The 22,509-nt window shown below is 42.1% G+C and overlaps 1 protein-coding gene across 1 annotated transcript; it reads left to right on the plus strand.

Moving 5' to 3' along the window:
• The first annotated feature begins 5,771 nt into the window (after positions 1-5,771).
• On the plus strand, positions 5,772-22,010 carry Cnih4 (cornichon family member 4). Its single transcript, XM_034520961.2, has 5 exons — positions 5,772-5,931; positions 8,730-8,798; positions 10,782-10,894; positions 16,467-16,607; positions 19,439-22,010. The coding sequence occupies exons 1-5, from the start codon at positions 5,863-5,865 to the stop codon at positions 19,464-19,466; spliced, it is 420 nt and encodes a 139-aa protein (XP_034376852.1). The 5' UTR covers positions 5,772-5,862; the 3' UTR covers positions 19,467-22,010.
• The last annotated feature ends 499 nt before the right edge of the window (positions 22,011-22,509 follow it).

Genomic DNA, 22,509 nt, shown 5'->3' on the forward strand with positions numbered 1-22,509 from the left:
GGTCCTCCCCCAAATAGCCACCAACTAGAAACAAGTGTTCCAATGGCCAGGACTGTGAGGGACATCTGTTCAAACAACCACAGTAACCATGCCTGGCAGTCCTTAGTTTTCAGTTCTGGATATCAAACCCAAAGGCCTCATATATGATAGGTAATCACTCCACCAACTGAGCTATATCTAGTGAACTATATTCCTAGTTTTGACTTCCATTCCTCTTAATGCCAGAATAATATTCCATTGGATATGTATATATTTTAATCCATTTATATCTTGGTGGGTGTCTGGGTTGGTTCTGTAACTTGTTGTTGTGGAAGTAGTGTTGTGATAAAATATGTGTATTGTAGGTATCTCTTGTGTACTGACATTCATTTAAAAAATTATGCCGGGCGGTGGTGGCACACGCCTTTAATCCCAGCACTTGGGAGGCAGAGACAGGCGGATTTCTGAGTTCGAGGCCAGCCTGGTCTACCAAGTGAGTTCCAGGACAGCCAAGGCTATATAGAGAAACCCTGTCTCGAAAAAAAAACAAACAAAAAAAAAAAACAACAAAAAATTATATATATGGGTCAACTAGATCATATGATAGCCTAGTTTTAGGAATCTTCCTATACTGTCTTCCATAGTATCTGTTTATAGTCACACAAGAGTATATAAGGTTCCTTTCTTTCCAAGTCCTCGCCAGCGTTTGTTGTTAATGGTTTATTTGTAATGCTTGCCTTTCTGACTTGAGTGGGATGGGAGCTCAGAGTCATCTGCAGTGCTGTATGTCACACCGCTATCAACAGCAGCTGTATCACTTTACATTGCCACTGGTGCATATAAGAATTCCAGTTATTCAGGCGGGACACATTGGCTCATTTTATACTTCCAACATTCATTGTAAGTTTGATTTACATTTCCCTAGTGATTAGTAATACTAATCATGTGATTATTGGCCATTTGTATAATCTTGGGGAAATGTCCATTGAGTTCTTTTTCCATCTTTCTTTCTTTCTTTCTTTCTTTCTTTCTTTCTTTCTTTCTTTCTTTTCCCTCCTTCTTCCCTTCCCCCTCCTTCCTTTTCTCTGTATAACAGTCCTGACTGTCCTGGAACTCACTCTGTAGACCAGGCTGGCCTTGAACTCAGAAATCCGCCTGCCTCTGCCTCCCAAGTGCTGGGATTAAAGGCGTGCACCACCACCGCCCGGCTTTAGGAATTCTTGTATGCTTTCGATATTCATCTCTGATGAGATACTCAAATCATGAATATTTTCTCTAATTCTAGGGGCTGCCTTTTGCTTTCTTGAAGCAATTTTGTTGTTGGTTTTTGAGACAGGTTTTCTCTATTATGTAGCTCTGGTTGTCCTGGAACTCCTATGTAGACCAGGCTATCCTCAAACTCACTGAGATCCATGAGCCTCTGACTTGAGCTGAGATTAAAGGCATTTCATGCTACGCCCAGTCCCTCTCTTTTTTTCTTTTCTTTTCCTTTTTTTTTTTTCTGTTATTGTTTTGAGACCTCTTGTTACTTGGCCCTGTTGCCTATATTTTTATATTTTACAAAAACATTTATGTTATGTATAAATGTATATGTTTAGATAGAATTACACACACATATATTTAGAATTACACTTTTGTTTAAATTCATTGTTAAGAATATCACTATCATTTAGAGATGAACACTGTTCATTTCTTCTCTCCATTTTGTTGTTTCCTTTTTGGTTGTAGAAAAATGGACATTTTGGTATCATGTAGCAACTTCCATCTGTTTTCATGTCTGACTCAGTTAACCTCCATCTGCTTTTCTTTCTTTCTTTCTTTCTTTCTTTCTTTCTTTCTTTCTTTCTTTCTTTCTTTCCTTGTCTTTTTTTGTGAGACAGGGTCACAACTCACAGAGATCCACCTACCTTTGAGTGCTGGGACTAAAGGCCTGTGTCACCACACCTGGCCTCAGCTGTTTTCCTTCTTTGAAAAATTTAGGTTTATTAAATTTTTTGTGTATGAGTAAAACTCCTTTGAGACAGTGTTAGCTACATAGTCCTGCCTGGCCTAGAATTCATTTTGTAGACCAGGATGGTTTTGAATTTAGAGAACCACCTGTGCTGGGCAGTGGTGGAGCACACCTTTAATCCCAGCACTTGGGAGACAGAGCCAGGTGGATTTCTGAGTTCAAGGCCAGCCTGGTCTACAGAGTGAGTTCCAGGACAGCCAGGGCTACACAGAGAAACCCTGTCTCGTAAAAAAAAAAAAAAAAAAGAAAAAAAGAAAAAGAAAAACCAATAAATAAATAATAGAGAACCACCTGCTTATTCCTCCTGAATGCTAGAAATAAAGGTATGTGCCATTATATCTTGTAACCATTTAAATCTAGTATTTATACTAATAAGTTTAGACATGGGAGGCATAAACTGAGGTAAAAACCTGCTGGCTCAGCGAAGTAACTTTATTTTCTTTACAATATACAAAAATCTACTTACAAATCTGATCCTACAATTACTAATCTCTGTGTCATTTTACTGAGCTAGTCTGCATTTCTCTTGGGCTCCTCCAAACTCAATGGGACTCCTCAGACCTCTTTGCTAGAATACCATTTTTCCTGTGTCCTGTTTCTCTGTTGTTCATGAAAGACCAAAGAGAAAATCCCTCTCTTTTAACCAGAGCTCCTTCCATAAAGGCTCTTTGAAGCCAAAAGAGCTCTATCAAAGGTCCAGTGGCTTATAAAAGAAGTCTCTAGCTCCTCCCTTAGACCCTTGGCAGGCTGAACCATGTCACTTGTCATGGAGGAGGGGGTTCCAAGACAAGCCAGTAGGGACCAAAGGGTAGCTCAATGCTATTGTTTTAAAGATAAAAATATCTTTAAAAACAACTGAAAACAAAAATCTCAGCAGTCAATTTATCAGATAAGATTCAGGAGCCAGATGCTGTGCTGAAAGCCGGCTAAGAGAGGCAGAGAAAGCACCCAGCTGACCTTCCTACTCCACTGGAAGTTCCAGAAGGAAAAAGTTTTCTCCTCCTCCATGCTGCCTTAAATACCCTTCAACTCTTAAGAACTTCCTTTATGTTTACTGAAGAGTTCATTCCTCTTCAGCTGGTTACTTGCTCTGTCTCTTGACCTAGGCTTAACTCTATTTAGCTCATGGATTAAAGGTGTATGCTAAACAGAAAACTAGATCAAAGGGCGAGCTGCACCACAATTGGAAACAGTTGACAGTCTCTCAGGGGTTCACAATGTGATTGAGTATCCTGCAACGGCAAGGCTACCCAGCTGACGTTGTCTTAGGTCATAGTGCAAAGAACACAAGTAACTTGCCTTAAAATGACTGGAGCTTTCTGTTCTTTAGCACTCTTATCTGTGGAGCCTTTTAAAGGCACACCCAAGCTGCATCTCTTCAGAACACTCCTAACTGCATCTGACAAACCAATGTCTATTTAGACTTTTATATTTTGCTAACAATTAGGCTTTCTGAGTACAATAATCAAATGTCTGTAACAATACCTGGCCTGTTAACTTTTTATGCTGATCATTTCCTTCTTGTAAGTTTTGATCCCCTGTAGAGGAAATCTTTGTTTGTTTGTTTGTTTGTTTGTTTTGTTTTTCGAGACAGGGTTTCTCTGTGTAATCCTGGCTGTCCTGGAACTCACTCTGTAGACCAGGCTGGCCTTGAACTCAGAAATCCGCCTGCCTCTGCCTCCCAAGTGCTGGGATTAAAGGCGTGTGCCACCACCACCCGGCCTGTAGAAGAAATCTTTATGTACTGTGTGGAAGCATCACCTGTCAGTAAAAAGCCTATGGCCAATGAGCTGAGGCAGGATAAGATGGGACATCCAGCAAAGGGAGATGGAATTCTGGGAAATAGTTAGGCAAGGGAGAGATGCCCCAATGTGGAAAGAGATGGTTGCATGAAACTGAGGAGAGGTAACCAATCGTGTAGTGAGACTTAGGATAAAATGAATGGGTAGTTAAGTTATGAGAGAATAAGCCGAAGCTTTCTGTCTAAGATTTATTCATGAAATATTAAGTCTCAGTTATTCTGAGGAGCTTGTGTGCGGGTGGAAAAGCCCGATGTTACAATTCCCCATATTTGACATTGCAACCATGTTTTTGAATTTTAGGTAGAATAAGACAAAATTTATCATAATGGAAAATGGTAATTTAATAATTTGGTTAAGGGCTAGAGAGTTGGGTCAGTGGTTAAGATCACTGGCTGCTCTTCCAGAGTCCTGAGTTCAAATTTCTAGCAACCACATGGTGGCTCACAACCATCTATATTGGGATCTGATGCCCTCTTTTGGCATGCAGGCATACATGCAGGTAGAGCACTCATATACATTAAAAAATTAAAACAAAATAATTGTGGTTAATTATGGTGTGAGCTATTACATTTTCCCAGGATAAAAGAGCATCTAAAGAACACAGGACAGGCCCCATGTGGTGATAAAGAAGGCACTGGGTGCCCTGGAAATGGAATTTCAGACAGTTGTGAGCTGCCATGCAAATGCTGGAAATGGAATCCAGGCCCTCTGCAAGAGCAGCTAGTGTTCTAAGCCACTGACCCTTCCCTCCAGCACTCCACCCCCACCCAACCACTGAGCCGTCCCTCCAGCACTCCACCCCCACCCAACCACTGAGCCGTCCCTCCAGTGCTCCACCCCCACCCATTTTTATATTTGCTTTTTAAACACAGCAAGTTTCTACTGTCTTGGGCCTCTCTGGTCCTTGTAAATCTTCCAACACTATTGTTTCATTGCTGTGTGAGTTCCTCAGTTTGGTCTCCACTGGTGTTAAGTGTTTCTTTGTGCCCTTCAGAGTACTTGGGACTGCTTTTAATTGTTATGGTTTAATCTATCTCCCCCCACACTTACTATGCAAGGTTGTGGGTACCTTCCCTCTCTGTTCACTTGTGTCTCTAAGACCTAGAACAGTGCCTCACACACACTAACTGCTCAGAAAATGGACGAGTGAGTGAATGACTGCTGTACTTGGTTTCCAACGGCTTATCACCCACTTAAGTTTTCTTTTGAATACTTAGTTGCTACTTTATTGCCTTATTACCCACCAGAGCATTTGTTTGCTCTGCTCATTTCTGCACTTGAAGTGTACAATAGCTCTTGGTCTATAGTAGGGGTGTAGTAAGAATTATTTGCCTCCCTCTAAAAAAAAGTTTGGCCTGGCGGTGGTGGCGCACGCCTTTAATCCCAGCACTTGGGAGACAGAGGCAGGCGGATTTCTGAGTTCGAGGCCAGCCTGGTCTACAGAGTGAGTTCCAGGACAGCCAGGGCTACACAGAGAAACCCTATCTCAAAAAACAAACAAACAAACAAAAAAACAAACAGTTTGGTTCCGGATTCTGTAAAAATCTTAAAATTCAAAGGTGAAAAAGCTTGCTGTAATCGAAAATCTGCAAGCAACTGGGTTCGTGTTGGAGAAACAGGTCAGGAACTGAAGCGCAGATCTCGGTGGCTTTGTATTTGAGATGAAAAGTTATAGAATGCAAGCGGGTAGAGAACAGAAATTAAAGCAGCCATGTTTGGAGACCTATGCCTATACACTGAAGAGACCCAAGTTAGAGGCCAGCCTGGGCTACAAAACAAGATCTTATCACACACGTACAAAGCGCATTCCACCGAAACCAACAATGGTAGGCAGATGGATAGAAAGTAAAAGAAAGACAGAAAATTTCATTCGCGGTAAGTAACTTCTTACTGTGGATACTCAATGAGGGTGAGGCCCGCCTCCTCTTACGCTCCCTGGGCACCAGTGAACTGCATTTCCCATCATGCATCGCGTCGGGAGGCGGTGTTTCTGGACCACAACTCCCGGCATGCCGCCTGTCCCGGCGGCGCAGCCCGGAGCTGGTTTGACGGGAGGAGCGGCCGCGGAGGATGGAGGCGGTGGTATTCCTCTTCTCGCTCCTCGACTGCTGCGCGCTCATCTTCCTCTCTGTCTACTTCGTATCCTTGGTTGAAGCGGGCCGCGGCCACGGCTCGTTCCCAGGGCTACCGCCGGGGCAGTGGACGAAGGGTGGGCCCGGTGGGCGCTGGCGGGGGGGGGGGGGGCGGCGCGGGCCCGGGTCGCTAGCAGAAGAGCCGCACTCCCCCTGCATCCTCTCTGCCTGTCCTGGGCCGCCGGGATCCCGGAGAGAGCGAAGCCGTTCCGGGCGTAACCGGTGGGCGGTAGGCTCTGCCGCCTTCTATGATCCCAGGCAGCACCCTTGCCCCTTTGTCCTCGCGGGTGTCTGCGCTTCTGGGGACTCCCCACACCCAGGAGATGACTCACTCCATGAACCGGCGATGTGCTTCCTTCACGTGCAGTTCTTTAGAGAGTTTTTAAAAGGAGTTATGGCAGAAGCATCCACAAAGTGTTTCTCGTTGCCTTTGGCAGTGGAAGATCTGTAAACTCAACCACATGTGATTTAGTCTCTAAACTTAAAAAAAAAAATTGTCCGTGTTAAAATTCAATAATTTTCTGTAGTTGTTTCTGTTGGCAGGTTTCAAACAGTATTTTCCAGACCAATAAATGGTGTTCATCAACCTAGCACTGTAATCGTTGTGTGGCTACAGTCCTTGGGGGCTGATAGTCTTTGTCATAGCACAATGTTGTAATGCAGTGGTGTAGTGCACAGACCAGTTTTAAGTAATTAAATATGACTTGAAAAGTGCTTGAGGACCTTTGGCTGTTCCTCCTTTTCCTATGAAATCACGTCGAATTTAACTTTTTGTTTGGCACTGTGCAACTTTGGAATGGCTGACCACTTTATGGTGAACTAACTGTTTTAATAGGAAGGGACAAAATTTGGAACTAGGAATCTTGCCCAGTACTGTATCTTACCTGCTTTGATTTTCTTTGGGACTGTAGATATCTGTTTCCTAAATATACACAGTGAGAGTCTGTGTTAGCCACCCAGGGGCTGTCCTATCGCAGTCATCCGGCAGCAGTTCTCAACTTTGATGATTTCTAGTGTAAAGAACCCTGTGTTTTATTAGCTTTGAGAAGCTGATTAAAAGGGCACGATCTCTTACCTAAGTTCTGATGACCAGTGTTTAACTTGTGATACAAGGGACCAGAGCTGTTTGACAAAAATGCAACATTTTTTTTTTTTATTATTTTTACAGTTTGGAAAACTTAATTTGGTCATTAAAATAGTCTCAGTCTATATATTAGATCATGTGTATATGTACATGGACCACTGAACAGTGGTTACACAGGGCGCATTTTGGTGAAAATTCAGCATTTTACAAGGTGGTAGAATTGTTGTAGTAATAGCTTTACAGAGAGTAGGTGGAAAATGTTCAGAACATCTTTCTTCTAGAAAATAGGAGTGTGTGGAATTTGACTAGTGAGGAAATCTACAGGGAAAAGGGGACCAGATATTTGCAGTCACTGGCAAGAGCAAGGTGCAGGGCAGGCATGCTCCTTTTTTGGGTGATGGTTAAAGATCGCCATGAGTGCATGGTTGCTTTAGGATGTAGCAAGAGATCAGGTCGGGAAGGAGGAGTTAGATAAGATAAAAGTGCGGGCTTTTTTTATCCTGTAAGCAGTTGTGAGTCACTGCAAACTTTTGACATTAAGTAGTTTTAGGTCAAGGATACACAATTTCTGTTAGAAATAAGTTGAAGAGATTCTTTGTTGATCTGGAGGTGAGTCTCAGTGGTAGAGTGCCTCCACAGAATGAGTAAGATGCTGGACCTGGAGTAAGGGAAATGTTACATTCATCTGGTGACTACAGTTAACAATGTATCCTATTTGTAAAAAATGTAAGACTGAAAGTAGACTGATTTTACCACAAGTAACCATGTGAAATGAAGCATCTTGATTGGCTAGGTTTTATCATTCTACAATGTATATATTATTTTAAATGTTTCTTTCTTTTTTTTTTTTTTTTTTTTTTTTTCTTTTTCCGAGACAGGGTTTCTCTGTGTAGTCCTGGCTGTCCTGGCCTCACTCTGTAGACCAGGCTGGCCTCAAACTCAGAAATCCATCTGCCTCTGCCTCCCAAGTGCTGGGATTAAAGGCATGCACCACTACTGCCCGGCTTAAATCTGTTTCATATGATAAAACATAATTCCGTTACTTTAAATGCTCAAAATACAGTAGTGTACAAGAAAGATGAGTCAGCAGAGTCGATTGAAAATGAGAAAGACTGGAAGATAAAGCAACTGAAATGAGAGTCTTCTGAATTTGAATTATAGTGTTAATTGTATTGGCATTGACTAATTATAAATTTGTGGGGAAAGTGGTAAGTAGGGGATACTTGGTTGAGAATATTTTACTGTTTTACTAAATGTTACCTTTTTTTTTTTTTTTTTTTTTTTTGAGACAGTGTTTATTGTATCCCATTACAGCCTTGAAATTCAAATTCCTATGTAGCTGAGGGTGGGTTTGAACTTCTAATCCACTCTATCTCCTCCTGAGTGCTAGAATTGCTTTCTGAAACATAGGTAATTAGAAAGTGTCATTCCTGAGGCTCTGCAGATGGGAATAAGGTAAAGTACCTGCTTTGCAAGTGTGAGGACTTCATTCTGATCACCAGCACTGGGGAAGAGGACACAGGATCCCAGGGGCCTGTTAGCCAGCCAGGCTAGTCAAACAGCAAGTTTCAGTCTTAGGCAGAGGCAATGTCTCAAAAAACTAAGGTGGAAAGAAATAGAAGAAAATTGCCAATATCAACTTCTGGTGCATACCTGTACACATACATATACCTTAGAAACACCAAAATTATGTATATATAATTCCTTATCTCGATTACCAGATCATTACATTGTCTGATTTAGAATGCGATTACATCAATGCTAGATCATGTTGCTCAAAATTAAACAAGGTAAGACATTTCTTTGGTCATTTTTGGTTGATGCCAATTCTTTTCATATTAAATTTTATTTATAGATAATCAAAATTTGCATTTTTTTGTATTTGTATTTTTTTATTCATTGTAATGTCCTAGATAGAACTGCTATGTTTTATAGTATTTTAGGTCATAAAGTAAAGCTAGATCTGACTTTAAATTTTGTTTCTTCACTGTGGAAGATCCTGGCCATCTTGTGTGCATGAGGCTGGTTGTTCTTGTATTCTGTGTCCATACTGCCACCTCCCACTCATGGAAATGTTTAGTCTGTCTTTTGTTGAATGAAAGAAGGCCTTCCTTGTGTCGTTTGTGGAAAGAAGTGGATTTGATTAATTTGTCTTAGGGCCATTTTATATCTAACATAATAAGGATTTTATACTGGCATAAGTCCTGTAAGCTGGGGAGTCTAAGATGGATACAGGGAACACATTTGTCCCTCATTCGTTTTCTGAGATGAGCAGACGGAGATGCTTTCTGGATAAAGTTTGTGTAAAGCTATATTGAAGGCCCTTTTTGCTTGACTTGAAAACAGTTCCCATGTGACATCACATCTTTAGTCTACTGGACAAAATAGGAAAGCAAGAGGTTCAAAGAAGAGTTGGTTGTTAGGCATTCCCTTATTGAAAACACCCACTTCCTCATTGCTGTCTTGTTGCCGTACCTGGTTTGTGCTAGTTTCTCTTTGCCTCTTCAGAGTAAGCTGATATTCCAGCCTTTGTGTCATTAGGATCTACTCTTGTAACGGTGTGTCCTTGTTGCTGAGCCACAGTGCACAGTGAAGATATTCCCCTTGAACCTCCTTTCTCTGACTTTCCTTGTGTTAATTGTTACATTTCAGCCAGGCAGTGATGGTGTACAGCTTCCAAGCACTCAGGAAGCAGAGGCAGGCAGATCTCTGAGTTTAAGGCCAGCCTGGTCTACACGTGAGTTCCAGGATAGCCAGAGCTACACAGAGAATCTCTGTCTCAAGAACAAACAAATGAGCAAACAAGAAAGAAAAAGAATCAGAAAGGGGAGGGGTGTCATATTTTTTTTATTTCCTTAGTTTTCTGTTTGCCTGTTACTAAGTTTTCAGACACATCTGTAAGCCCTTCAATACTATTTTCTACACAGTAAAATGTTGGATATGGTAGTGAATGCCTGTATTCCCAGTATTTAGGAGGCTAAGGGAAGAGTTTTGCCCTGAGGCCAACCTGGGCTTCTCAGCTAGACCCACTGTTTATCCCACAAATGAATTAGGAAAAGATGAAAAAGATATATCAGTTTTTCCCCAGGACAGGCAGTGTGGGCTACCCCGTCGAGTGCTGGGAAACAAACTCAGGTCCTCTATGAACAGCAAGTGCTCTTAACCACTAAACCATCTGCCAGCCCGCTATTTTAAAATTTTTTACTGTTTTGAGACTGAGTCTCACTAGGTAGTCACAGCCGGCCTCGAATTTCCCATGATTACCTGCTTTCCTAGTGGTGGGATTGCTGGCACTTACTATACCTGGAATTACACCTGGACATTTAAAATTTTTTACCTTTCTGCATGGCATTTGCTTCCTCAGGATTCTGGACTTGGGGAAATTTTTTTCAGAGGCGGGGGCTGTTACTTTAAGATTGACATTCTAAAAGGCGTGTATATGGCTGTGTACCACGCAGGTTTAGAGCAGGAGGCTTTAGCATATTGGCATAAACGCTGGAATAGAAAGTAACGAATGCTCTGCTTTTTCCTTAGTTATTCTGAGCTGCTTAGTGAACGAATCTCAGCCTTTGCTTAAATATAAAGTAAAACTGAAATTTAATTGCTTTAGTTTTGAGCTGTTACCTTATATATTTGTCTAGGGTAAGAAGTTATAGCCCTGTCTGGGGTTTCTGAGTCTAAATAAAAACTCTCTATATTCCTCAATTTGGCTTGAGTGTCATGTCCGGCCAGGAAAGAGATCAGCGGTGTAATGCTCTGTTGTTGGATTGCAGTGGGTGATGCCAGAGTTGGTTGGTCACACCATCGTCACCGTGCTGATGCTTGTCTCCTGGCACTGGTTCATCTTCCTTCTCAACCTACCTGTCTCCACATGGAATATATACAGGTAAGTACACTCTGTTTACTGTCTTCTGACAGTAGTTCTTAAAAAAAAAAAAAAAAAAATCAACAGCTAGACATGGTGGTAGATGTCTGTGATCCTAGCATTTGGGAGGTTGAGTCAGAAGGAGCAGGAGTTAAGAAAGTCTGGCTTTGGCCATTTAGTGAATTTGAAGTCATCCTAGGCTACATAAACTGTAGATAAAAGAAAATAATTAACAGGTTCTCCCCCACAGAAGCATCCCAGTGATTAAATATAAAGAACAACAAAATACTTTATGAAATCAGAATAAATTACTGTTCACTTTAGTATATCGGGCAGATAGCAGTTTGCATGGCTCAGTCTTGTGGTGAAGCACAAAACTCACATGCAGAAGAGTTAATGTTTAGTTGTGAAGCCTGAAGACCTGTGAAATGTTTTCATTGCCCTGAATATCATTTTCTTCTAAGAATAGTCAAAGGCTTGAGACAATAGGGCCTTTATTTATATCTATAATATTGGAAGTACATCAAACAAAAGTGCATTTTAGTGCCTGCAAAGTAGGTAACTTGTATTTGGGATTTTTGTTTGTTTGTTTGTTTATTTTGAGGTCTTTGTCTTTACAGTGAAGATTAACACAAAAGTCTTGATTTAAGAACACTTTAGGAAGCAGGGAGCTAGATAGATATTCAGTGGTTAGGAGCACTTACTGCACAGTGAGTGTAGGAGTTTAGATCTAGCACTCAGAAGCACAGCATTCTGCATGTCTACATACACACACATACACACGTATACACATATACACACACACACATAAAAAATTAAAAAATAGATTTTTTTGTAACTTATGAAGTATATTAGTCACTTTTCTCATGGCTGTGACCAAAATGCCTTATAGAAACAGTTTAAAGGAAGGAGGAATTATTTTAGCTTACCATGTCAGAGTTTTTAGTTCATGGTTGCTTGGACCTGAAGCCTTGGCCAGGAGGTGCTTCTTCACTCCATCTCAACTGAAAGCAGAGAAAAAGGAAAATAGAAGGGACCAGGGTGAGGCAAAGCCCCAGCACAGTCCCCAGTGGCACACTTCTGTGCAGGCCCCACCTGTGGCCTCACCACTTCCCAATAGTCACTTCCTATTATGAGTACACTGAGGAATTAATCCACTTATTGGGTCATAGTTTTCATAATTTAATTGCTTCCGGAAACTTCCCAGACACACTCACAGAGGTGTGCTTTACTAATTTGGCCTTTCTTTATCTCCTATGTTGACAGTCAAGACTAATGATCCCTAGCTGGGCAGGTATGGAGGCGTGGAGAGAGTGTTAATTTCAGCACTCAGAAGGCCTATACAGACTGAGCTCTGATTTCAAGGGTAGCCTAATCTACAAATTTGAGGATATCCAGGGCTACACAAAGAACCCTGTCCTTCAAAAAACCAAAACCATTGTTATCATCATCATCACCTCTTGGAAATTTGTTTAGAAATAGACCAGGGAAGTCACCTGTAGTCAAGCTGCTATATCTTGTTATTTAGTGAAAAATAGTAGAACAATATTTACTTATTTACTTATTTGTGTGTGTGTGTGTATACATACATATATGTGCATATATACACACACACACACACACACACACACACACACACAAATATGACATGTGTGTGGGAGGCCAGAAGAAAGTATTAGGTCCCCTGGAACTGGAGTTACAGATTGTTTTGAGCTGCCATGTGGTATTGGGAACCAAACCTGGGTTTTATGTAAGAGCAGGCAATGTGCCAATGCTCTAATGCTCTTAACCACTGAGCCATTTCTCCTGACCTAGAATTATTTTTTATGTTAATAGATTGCATCTCTTTCTCTCTCTCTTAGCTTTTATTTTGTTTATATTTTATAAAGGCAAAAACCACTCCTTGGCTGATTGTTAAGTATGATGTTATAAAATACTGTTAGAATAAAAATGAGTCATATGTGGTAGCAAACACCTTTAATCCCAGTACTTGGGATGCAGAGGCAGGCAGACCTTTGTGAGTTTCAGGCCAGCCTGGTCTACATCAAGAGTTCTAGGACAGCTGGAGGGACACAGTGAGAGCCCCCATCTCAAACAAAGCAGAGGATAAAAGGTGAGGATGCTGTGGAGAGGCGTTGGCTGCAACCTTGACAGCCTGCCCTTGATTCCTACAATCCACACGGGAGGACAAAACCGACTCCTGCAAGCTGTTCTTTGACCTCATGCTTGCTCCTCTGACTTCCTAGATTTCTCCTGACAGAAGCATGTGTCCTCTCTTCCATCCCCTACTGCCTGAGACCAACCTGACGTACACAACAAGATCATGTCTCAAAAAACAAACCAAGTTCTTCCTAGGATTGGTCCTGACCAGACTGTAAGGAACCTGTGTTCCCAGGATGAGGCTCAGGTTAGGATGTTGGCCTGTTGTGAGCGAGCAGTAAGAAAGGCCAAAAGGAAAACAGTAAATCAACATTCTATACCGGGTGTGTGCTGTGCTGTAGAAAAGAGACTGAGCAGCTTCCACAGCCGAGGCAGGGACTGATGACAGGCCATGGAGGAGTGCTGTTTACTGGCCTGCTCTCCCTGAACCACCACCTCATATCATTCATCAGTCAAGACAACGCACAATACACCACAGGCTTGCCCTTGGGCCAGTCAGGTGAGCTCATTTCTTAACTGAGGCTCTTTCCAGAATGACTCTGTCTTGTATCAATGTACCATCCAGTCGTACGGGAATTTGACTAAAAAGTCTAAGAAGATGGAACCTCAGTTGAGAAAATATTTCCATAAGATCAGGCTGTAGACAGGCAAGCCTATAAGGCCATTTTCTTAATTAGAGGTTCATGGTGGGAGGGCCCAGCCCGTTTTAGGTAGGTACACCCCTGAGCTGGTGGTCCAGGTGGTCTATAAGTAAGCAGGCTGAGCAAGCCTTGAGGAACAAGGTTCCTGCCCTGCTTGAGTTCCTTACCTGACTTCCTTTTTTTATGAACTGTGATGAAATGTACATTTAATAAACTCTTTCCTACCCAAGCTGCTTTTGGTTATAGTGTTTGATCATAGCAATAATAATTCTAAGATGATCATATTGATGTTAAAATTAGCCAGCACAGCAGGTAAGGGATATTTTTGAATCTCTGACTTCTACCTTCTAAGTCCTGAGAAAACAGGACTTAGAAAACCTGCATGTTCACTTATCTAACGCTGGGGCCAAACCCAGTGCTTTGTGCATGCTGGGCAAGCACTACTTTACTAGCTGAGTCCATCCACAGCCCGATCTACTTGGTTAACATGTACAGATTCTAGAAAGCCAGATATAAAGATGTGTAAAATGTAACTTTTATTCTAGTGAACTAATACCTCCAAGGCTGACTGCCTCAGTCTGCTAACCTAAGCATAGTCCTGGAAGCTTCTAGCCTCCATACAATCTAATCTAGGCCTAGAATGTTTTCAGCCTCTGAGACTTACTGCTGAATAAGCTCGACCTTTCTAGCTATTTCTGAGCTCTTGCTGGCTGGTTCAACTCTTGTTCTGGCTCAAACTCCTTTCCAAACTGACTGGTTCAGTCTGACTTCTCGGCTTCTCCTGAATTGCTCTGCTTGGCCTTGAACTAACTGTAGCAGCCTTTTCTGATCTTCTAGCTCCTTGTCACTCTCTGGCTTGTTCTGTCTTCACCTGTAGCTTTTCTTTCTCTTCAGCCTGTCTCTTTACAACTGTCCCAGGAAAGCTGCCTGCTTCTTTCTCTTTGCACTCCTCTTAAGTAGACCCTTTTTCTTCTCTCTTCTTGTGAGAGTTAGACATAACCTTATTCTGTCATATCTTTCTCTGATTCATCACTTTGTCTGACACTCAATTAAACATCACTTCCAAACATGGGTGCTTCCTTCTACAAACTAATTTTATATTTATTGTTTGGGATTAAAGGTGTGTGTTAAGGCTAGCCACATTACAACTAGAAACAGGCTTTTCTAGTAGATATACAATCTCGGGATTCCCAGTGTGATTAAATACCCTGTAACAAAGCTGAGTACATGGTCTTTTTTTGACTGGCCACTTAGAATGTCAAGGTTGGTGTGCAGCTTATATCATCACATGATTACTTTGGAATTAAAGGTGTGCCCACCACAGCCTGCTGAGCTCTGGGAAAAGCTGTTCCACTGAGTCCTATCTCCAGATTACATTTTATGCTTTTAAGCAGCAAAACAACATAAATGCTTCTTTTCATAAGTAGTATGTGTTGAATAGAGAAGTATTCACTAGTATTGAATAGAGAAGAACCAGGATATTACAAATTCAGTTCAGAGAATGGAGAAAAGATTATATTGTTGGAACAGGGTTGTATTAGTAGGAATGAAAAAGACAGCTTATAAAGGGTAGTAGAAAGAGCAAATGGTAGGGGTCAGTGGGCTATGAAAGGTAAGAAAGACAAGAATTGCATAAGAAGAAAGTTTTAAGGATTACCAAGGAACTTAGATAACATGGAAGTCTTTTTGAGACTATTTGGGGGTATTATTTGTATATTCAAGTAAAAGCACCTTCTATTCAGGTACAGATAGGCCAGTAGGATTTGGGGGACAGTTTAAGACAGACAGGCTTTTATGTTGCACAGAAGTGGCATTGAGAAATTGTGTGTGGCAAGAATGAGAAAATCATGAAGCCTGGACGTGCAAGCGGGAGGAGGTTATTTACAGTCCCAGGTGCAGACATATAGTACACATATGGCACAGTCTGGATGGTGACGCCATTGCTGTAACCGTTGAATCTCTCGTTTTCCTTCTCAATTCATATAAACAAGTTTCTGAAAGCCAGGTGTGGTGATATATGCCTGCAATCTCAGCACTCAGGAAGCTGGGAAAGGATAGTCCTCAAGTTCAAAGGACTGGACTATATAGTGACTAGAAGCTGGTTTGAGCCACAAAGTGGGACCCTGTCTTAAAGTCGGGGCTACAGAAATGGGTCAGTGGGCAAAGTGCAAGTGGGGTTCGTATCCTAGCACCCACATGAACGCCAGATGGGCATGTGGACCTGGGCCTTCCTTCCGTAATCTCTCAGTTGGAGGCAGGTTATCCCTGGAGTAAGCTGGCTCTAGCTGAATTGGGGAGTTCTTGGTTTGGGCAAGAAACCGTGACCATTGAAGATCCATCTTATATAAGTAAGATGAAGAGCAAGTGAAGAAAACACTTGATGTCATCCTTTGCCCTCCACATGAACACACACACATAAGCATTCATACATACATGTAGCTCACACACAGAAACACACAAAAAGATCCTTAGAAGTTTCTGAGAACTTATAACATTAATTTATTTTTGAAATCTCCTTTAACTTGTATCTAATGAGAAAGAGCTAATGAGAGACAGATGTGTTAAAGGTTCTCAGTATTTATTAGGTATTACTACTATATTTGTTTCAGTGGGAAGAAAATTAAATAAAAGATCAACAGTAGCTTCCGAAAGAAGACCAGACAGTAATCTTCAATCGTATAGCTCTACTTTCCTGAATTTGAGGCTGCAGTACCTGGTTCACTACCTTTTTGAAACTTTTTCATTATTCATGCTGATATTTGATTTCCTTTTATGTGTGTGTCCTTTGTCAGGTTCATTATGGTGCCAAGTGGTAACATGGGAGTATTTGATCCAACAGAAATACACAACCGGGGACAGTTAAAGTCACACATGAAAGAAGCCATGATTAAGCTTGGTTTCTACCTGCTCTGTTTCTTCATGTATCTCTACAGGTAAGTTTAGAATCATCTTCAGCGTACTGAGTGCCATGCCTGCTTTTGGTTCATTGTAATACTTTCAGGAATTATGTGAGTTTATTGTAGCTGTGTACATTTTTTATGTTATTAAATTAGTAAAATAAGTTAGTTACTTCTAACCTATAGTATAGTTTTCTATACCACCTGTTTCTTAGCTGTTGAAGTGATTAATATGCTTAAAACTGCATTGCTGTTCTGTTTCAAAAAGCCAGAAGGAAAAAATATGTACATGCATGCATATGTATGTATACACACAGAGAGACAGACAGACAGACAGACATATTGGATGCCCTAGAACTTGAGTTACAGTTATGAGCTGCCGTATAAGTTCTGGAAGCTGAAACTAGGTGCTCCGCAAGAGCAAGAAGTGCTCTTAAGCACCGAGCTGTGTCTCCACCCCAAGATACTGGTTTTAGCCAGGCATAGTAGTTGGTGTACATCTTTAATCTTAGCATTTTAGAGGATGAGGCAGGAGAATCACAAATTCGGTGCCATCCAGGACTACTTAGTAAGTTCCATGGTTCCCAAGTTACAGCAAGATCTTATGTCAAAAATAAGAAAACGAAAGAGAGAGAATAGCACTGTAGGGTCAGGGCTAGGGTGTGGTCCTGACAGCTGTTTGGTCTGGGCTGCTGTACCCCTCGTGGGGTGTACCCTCCCCTTTTCTATCCTTCCTTTTCCTTTGTTAGCTTGTTGTTTTTGGCTACATCTTTGTTACCTTAACCCCTGACTGTCATCCATATTTGAGATGGTTGGGATGGATGCTTTTGTTAAGAAATGACTTTATTACCAGCTCCTCTCACACCTGCCACAGCAGGCACTCAGGGGATCCTTAAATGGAAGTTAAGTTTTGGGGCAAGTGCTCCCATGCTCAGAGAATGGTGGGCACATGCCTTTGGTTTGATGTCCAAGTTGCTCACATAGTGGGATCTGGGTTCTACTACTTACCATGAGATTTGGGGCACACTTCCTAGCCTCTGTGTACCTCGGGTTTTCATCCGAACATAGGCTCTTACTAAAACTTACCTCATGGGATTGCAGCATGAACCAAGTGCTATGAAGTGCTTGAGTTTATCATCTATAGCAAACCCAAAATCTTCAAAATATCAGTGACTGCCTTTAACCTGTGCTGTGCTGTGTTTAATGTGCTTGACTTTCATTCTGTTGGAAACTGAGTAACACTGAGGTTTTGTCTGCGCACTGTAATAATTTTCCTGTTAGTCAAGGTTGATCTCGATCTGATGATCAAGAATAAGGTCGATCCCTGCACATCAGAGGAAAGGATTATGTTTCTCTTTTTTGTTTGTTTATTTTCATTGTTTTTCAAGACAGGATTTCTGTGTGTAGTCCTGGCTATCCTGGAACCCACTCTCAGGCTGGCCTTGAACTCAGAGATCTTCCTGCCTCTGCCTCTCAGGTGCCACCATGCCCAACTATATCTCATTTTTTAAAAATTATTTGTATTTTTTATGTGCATTTGTGTTTTGCCTCTGTGTGTGTGTGTGTGTGTCTGTGTGTGTGTGTGTGTGTGCGCGCGCGCGCGCACGCGTGCGCAAGGGTATTGAATAGCCTGGAACTGGAGTTATAGACAGTTGTGCGTGACCATGTGGGTACTGGGAATGGAACCTGAGTCCTCTGAAAGGTGGTCTTAACCACTGAGCCATCTCTCTAGACCCTTTATTTCATTTTTTAATTGAGGGGATTTTCTTGAGTATTTCCTATCCTGATGTCACCTCAAGTGACAAGAAGGAGCAGTATCAATCCCAACAGTGAAAGTGTTCGGCCTGGCAGTTGCAATCTGTGGTAGCACAAAGAATGAAGGAGGGGAGGCCTGGTCCTGCTGTTCTCACAGCTCACAGACCACACAGGAATGTGATGGGCTGTGGAAGGAAGCCATACGACCGCACTGAGCTACAGTGCTTCAGAGGCCAGCCATGAGTAGGCACGACTGAGATGAGAGCGGAGCGAAGGGACTCTGTACAAGGCAGATCTGCATAGGGAATTGATGTGGTTTGTCTTGTTGTTTGCTTTGGCCTGCGCTTAGCTTTCATTTATTTATTTTAACTTTATTTATTATTATAATTTATACAGAGTCTCTCTGTGTTGACCAGGATGGCCTTAAACTCAAAGAGATCTACAAGCCTCTGTCTCCTGAGTGCTGAGGTAAAGGGCATGTGCCTGGCCATATTTTATTTTATTTTATTTTATTTTATTTTATTTTATTTATTTGGTTTTTTTGAGACAGGGTTTCTCTGTGTAGTCCTGGCTGTCCTGGAACTAACTCTGTAGACCAGGCTGGCCCCAAACTCAGAAATCCGCCTGCCTCTGCCTCCCAAGTGCTGGGATTAAAGGCGTGCGCCACCACTGCCCGGCCTTGTTTTGTTTTTAAAGAATTTGTTTTTATTTGTGTGTGTGTGTGTGTGTGTGTTTTCATGCATATGGATATATACATGTGAGTGCAGGTGCCCTTGGAGACCAGAGGCATTGAATCCCCTGGAGTTAACAAGTGTTTGTGAGCCACCTGACATGGTCCTCTGGAAGAGCAGTAAGTGCTCTTAACTGCTGAGCCATCTCTCCATCCCCTATTTGTTTTTTAATGACAGCACCAAATTGATTTTAGATTTTACTCTGCCCCTCACCCCCATCTGTCTGTTGTTTTAGTGAAAACGTTAGCGGCCTCTTCCTATAGCAGGTGTGAGGTGGTGCAGTGAGTGTTTCTTGATGAGCCTGGGTTTGCAGGTCTGAGTGTACTGGATTCCAGGGGAGCCCTAAGGAAACTTAGTAATTCCAGTTTCCTCTTTCCACAGTATGATTCTGGCTTTGATCAATGACTGAAGCTGGGGAAGCCGGGCTGAAGCCAACCTCCACTACACAGCGCACAACTGAGGAGCCAGAGACTACTAAAACCACCCTAGAACCGTGACCGACCGGAGCAGTATATATTTTGGTCTTTGAACAAAAAAAAAAAAAAACCCAAAAAAACAAAAAAAAAACAAAAACTATTTTTGCTGTATTTTTACCACATAAAGTATTTAAAAAAATTGAGTTTTTGTAGATTTCTGATTTCTCAACCCCAGCACATGAAGGTATTTTGTCTCTTCTGTGGCTGTTTGGTAGAAGTAGGAATGTGTGCCAGCTCTGCATGCCAAAGAGAGAAAGGACACACCGAAAAGAGCCCTTAATACAGTGGTCCTCAACCTATGGATCACCACCTCTTTAAGACCATTGAAAACACAGAGATTTACATTGTGATTCATAACAGGAGCAAAATTACAGTTATGAAGTAACAACAAAGATGGGTTTATAGTTGGGGGGTCACAACATGAGACCTGTATTGAAGGGTCTCAGCATGAGGAAAGTTAAGGGCCGCCGCCTTAGCAGATGAGCGAGCCTGTCTGAAAGCCAGAGCAGAAGGCAGCACAGCCAATCTGGACAAAGGAAGAAAGCCATGTGAATGTGGCTTAAGGATGTGGGAGACTTTTCAGCTAAGTCTTTCAATAGAAAATGACGTCTTAAAATATACTTACTTCAGTATTTGAAACCGTATGAGCCATATACCCAAGTACAGTGTAATTCCTGCTTATAGAAAAGAAAAATACATTTTAAAATCAAGATTTACTAAGAGCTTTCATTTTAAAGCTTGTGCCTCCATAATTCTGCCACCTCTCTGATCACCTCAGCTCTTGCCAGGCCTTATTTTGCATCGTAAGTGTTCCATTTGTATTTGATTTCTTTAATAATATATTTTAAAGGATTTGGAGAAGTGATTTGGTAGAAGTCACTCAGAATCAGGAAACCAATCAATCATTGTTAAAAAACAAACCGAGCAGCCTGTGGGAGCTCACTTGGTGCAGAATTCACTGCAGCTCCTTCTGTTCCACACAGACCACTGTGTGCACTGGGAGCCCAGCGCAGGCCATTGCATGCACGTGGAAGCTCCTGCTCTGGGTGAGAGCGAGCAGTTAACCTGGTCTGTGATTATCATATCCTGTAGGGTGTGAATCTGGCGATGCAGCCTCTTTCCTAGCTGTACTTTAACGTTGGTGTCATAATCACTGACAGGGAAGGAAACATGACTGGACACTGTGGCATAATGTACTTTGGTGGCAAAACAAAGTGTGTGGATCCCCAAAAGATGAAATGTTTAAATGTAGCATGTCTTACTGAGTGAGGAGCTGGCAGACTTAAAAGCCAGGACTCTGGATTCCCTGTTAGAATGGGAGCTATGCTCCGACCGCACAGGAAAAAAAAGGCTGGGACAGCATGCAGAGGAAACCTGTTCCCTGGGCCTGTGTGAAAGCAGGAAATCCTCCCTATAATCATCTTGTGCTTCTGTCTAGAAAGGGGCTAAGCAGCCACTACATGGGGAGTTACCTTATATTCCTAACACCTTTCCCTCGGGCACCCTCTGCTAACAGCTCCTCCCACCTTCCGGTGCCCTCAGTGTTAAAGTTTTCAAACAGACCTGCTGGGACTTCATAGGATGGAGAGACATAGTGGAGGACCTTTGTCTAAAATGTTTGAGCTTAAACTGAAAGCCATGTAGCCAAGCACCTTTGGGCTGTCGGTTGTCAGGCATACGCTGGTAAGGAGGAGGGAATGAGAAAGCTGCCCTGTATAAAAAGACCAAACGTAACTCTGAAACACTAGTTAAGGGTGGACACCCTTTATTCCCCATATTGCTCATGTGTATCAAAACCAGGAAGGGGAGTCGTTTTTCTGGGTTTTTTGGAGAGAGGGAGGAAGATGCTTTTATAAACGCTGAAAAAGAGGATGTGGGCGCTGGCCCTAAGTGGCTGTGGTTCTGATGCCTGCAATGCAGCTTTACAGTGATCGGTGTTGCAGAGCGGCTTCAAGACCATCTGTTCCAACTTTTTCATCTCAAAGATAGAGAGCAGAGGCCTAGAGGTTCTTAGAGGTTGACCATCAGGAGCTCACCTCAGTGTTCTCTTACGCCCTCTTCTTCCCTGCCAGAGCTCTGTAAAGCTCTAATGTTGAGGGCCTGGCCAGTGCATCCTGCTGTATCATGGTCCCCCTTTCCCAGGCTTTTAACTGTAGCAGATGCTGTGTGTCTAGAGCTGAGGATGCAGCCCCTCTCGTCACATCTAGCAGGTCCCTTTTCATGCCTGCTACCCAAGAAGACAATGTAGCAAGAGCCCAGCGGCTTCCTTCTGACCTGGTCTGACTTTAAATCTGTACTGTTTCCTGTGGGAAGTACTCCTCACTTTCCATGTGGCATCTCTTGTATGCAAACTAGATTGTGCGCTCCTAGAGGGCAGCATCCACTCTGATCATGTTTGTGTTGTCTTCCTTCCTCCTGGCGCCTAATACAGTGCCTTGCACACAGACACAATAAATGGCTGTTGAATAACAGGTTAATCTGATTGTTCTATGGCTTGAGTCTGACTTATATCCTTTAGTTCAGAGAAGGCAGTTATGGAATAACATAATCAAAGCCCACTTCTCTATTTCTTTGTCTTCAAGGTAGTTAACCTTAGGAGCACTGTTTCTTCTAAAATGGTTTTTATTTTATTGTATTGGTGTTTGGGCTGCATGTAAGTCTGTGTGATGGTGTCAGACCCATGCAACTGGAGTTACAGACCATTGTAAGTTCTCATATAGGAGCTGAGAATTGAACCTAGGTTCTGTGGAAGAACAGTGGTGCTCTTAACCATTTCAGCAGCCCAGTAGCACAGTGAACACTAGAAGTATTGTAAAACCATCTGGACATATAAAAGAAACTTATTAATTGGGTTTACTTCTGATGGCTGAAATTGATGTTGCTTACAAATAATATTTTATGAGAAGTTATGAATTATCATGCACTAGGTATAATTGTCTAATATCTAGAAAAACTTATTTTAATAATGCAGACACA

This window comes from Arvicanthis niloticus, chromosome 16 (assembly GCF_011762505.2).
Source record: "Arvicanthis niloticus isolate mArvNil1 chromosome 16, mArvNil1.pat.X, whole genome shotgun sequence".
Classification (NCBI taxonomy): Eukaryota; Metazoa; Chordata; class Mammalia; order Rodentia; family Muridae; genus Arvicanthis; species Arvicanthis niloticus.

Bases quoted from the DNA above. Each gene is read 5' to 3' on its own strand.
- Cnih4 (XM_034520961.2), top strand. From the start codon at position 5,863: ATGGAGGCGGTGGTATTCCTCTTCTCGCTCCTCGACTGCTGCGCGCTC. The intron at 8,799-10,781 runs GTAAGACATTTC...GTTGGATTGCAG, and splicing joins GTTGCTCAAAATTAAACAAG to TGGGTGATGCCAGAGTTGGT. The intron at 10,895-16,466 runs GTAAGTACACTC...GTCCTTTGTCAG, and splicing joins TCCACATGGAATATATACAG to GTTCATTATGGTGCCAAGTG.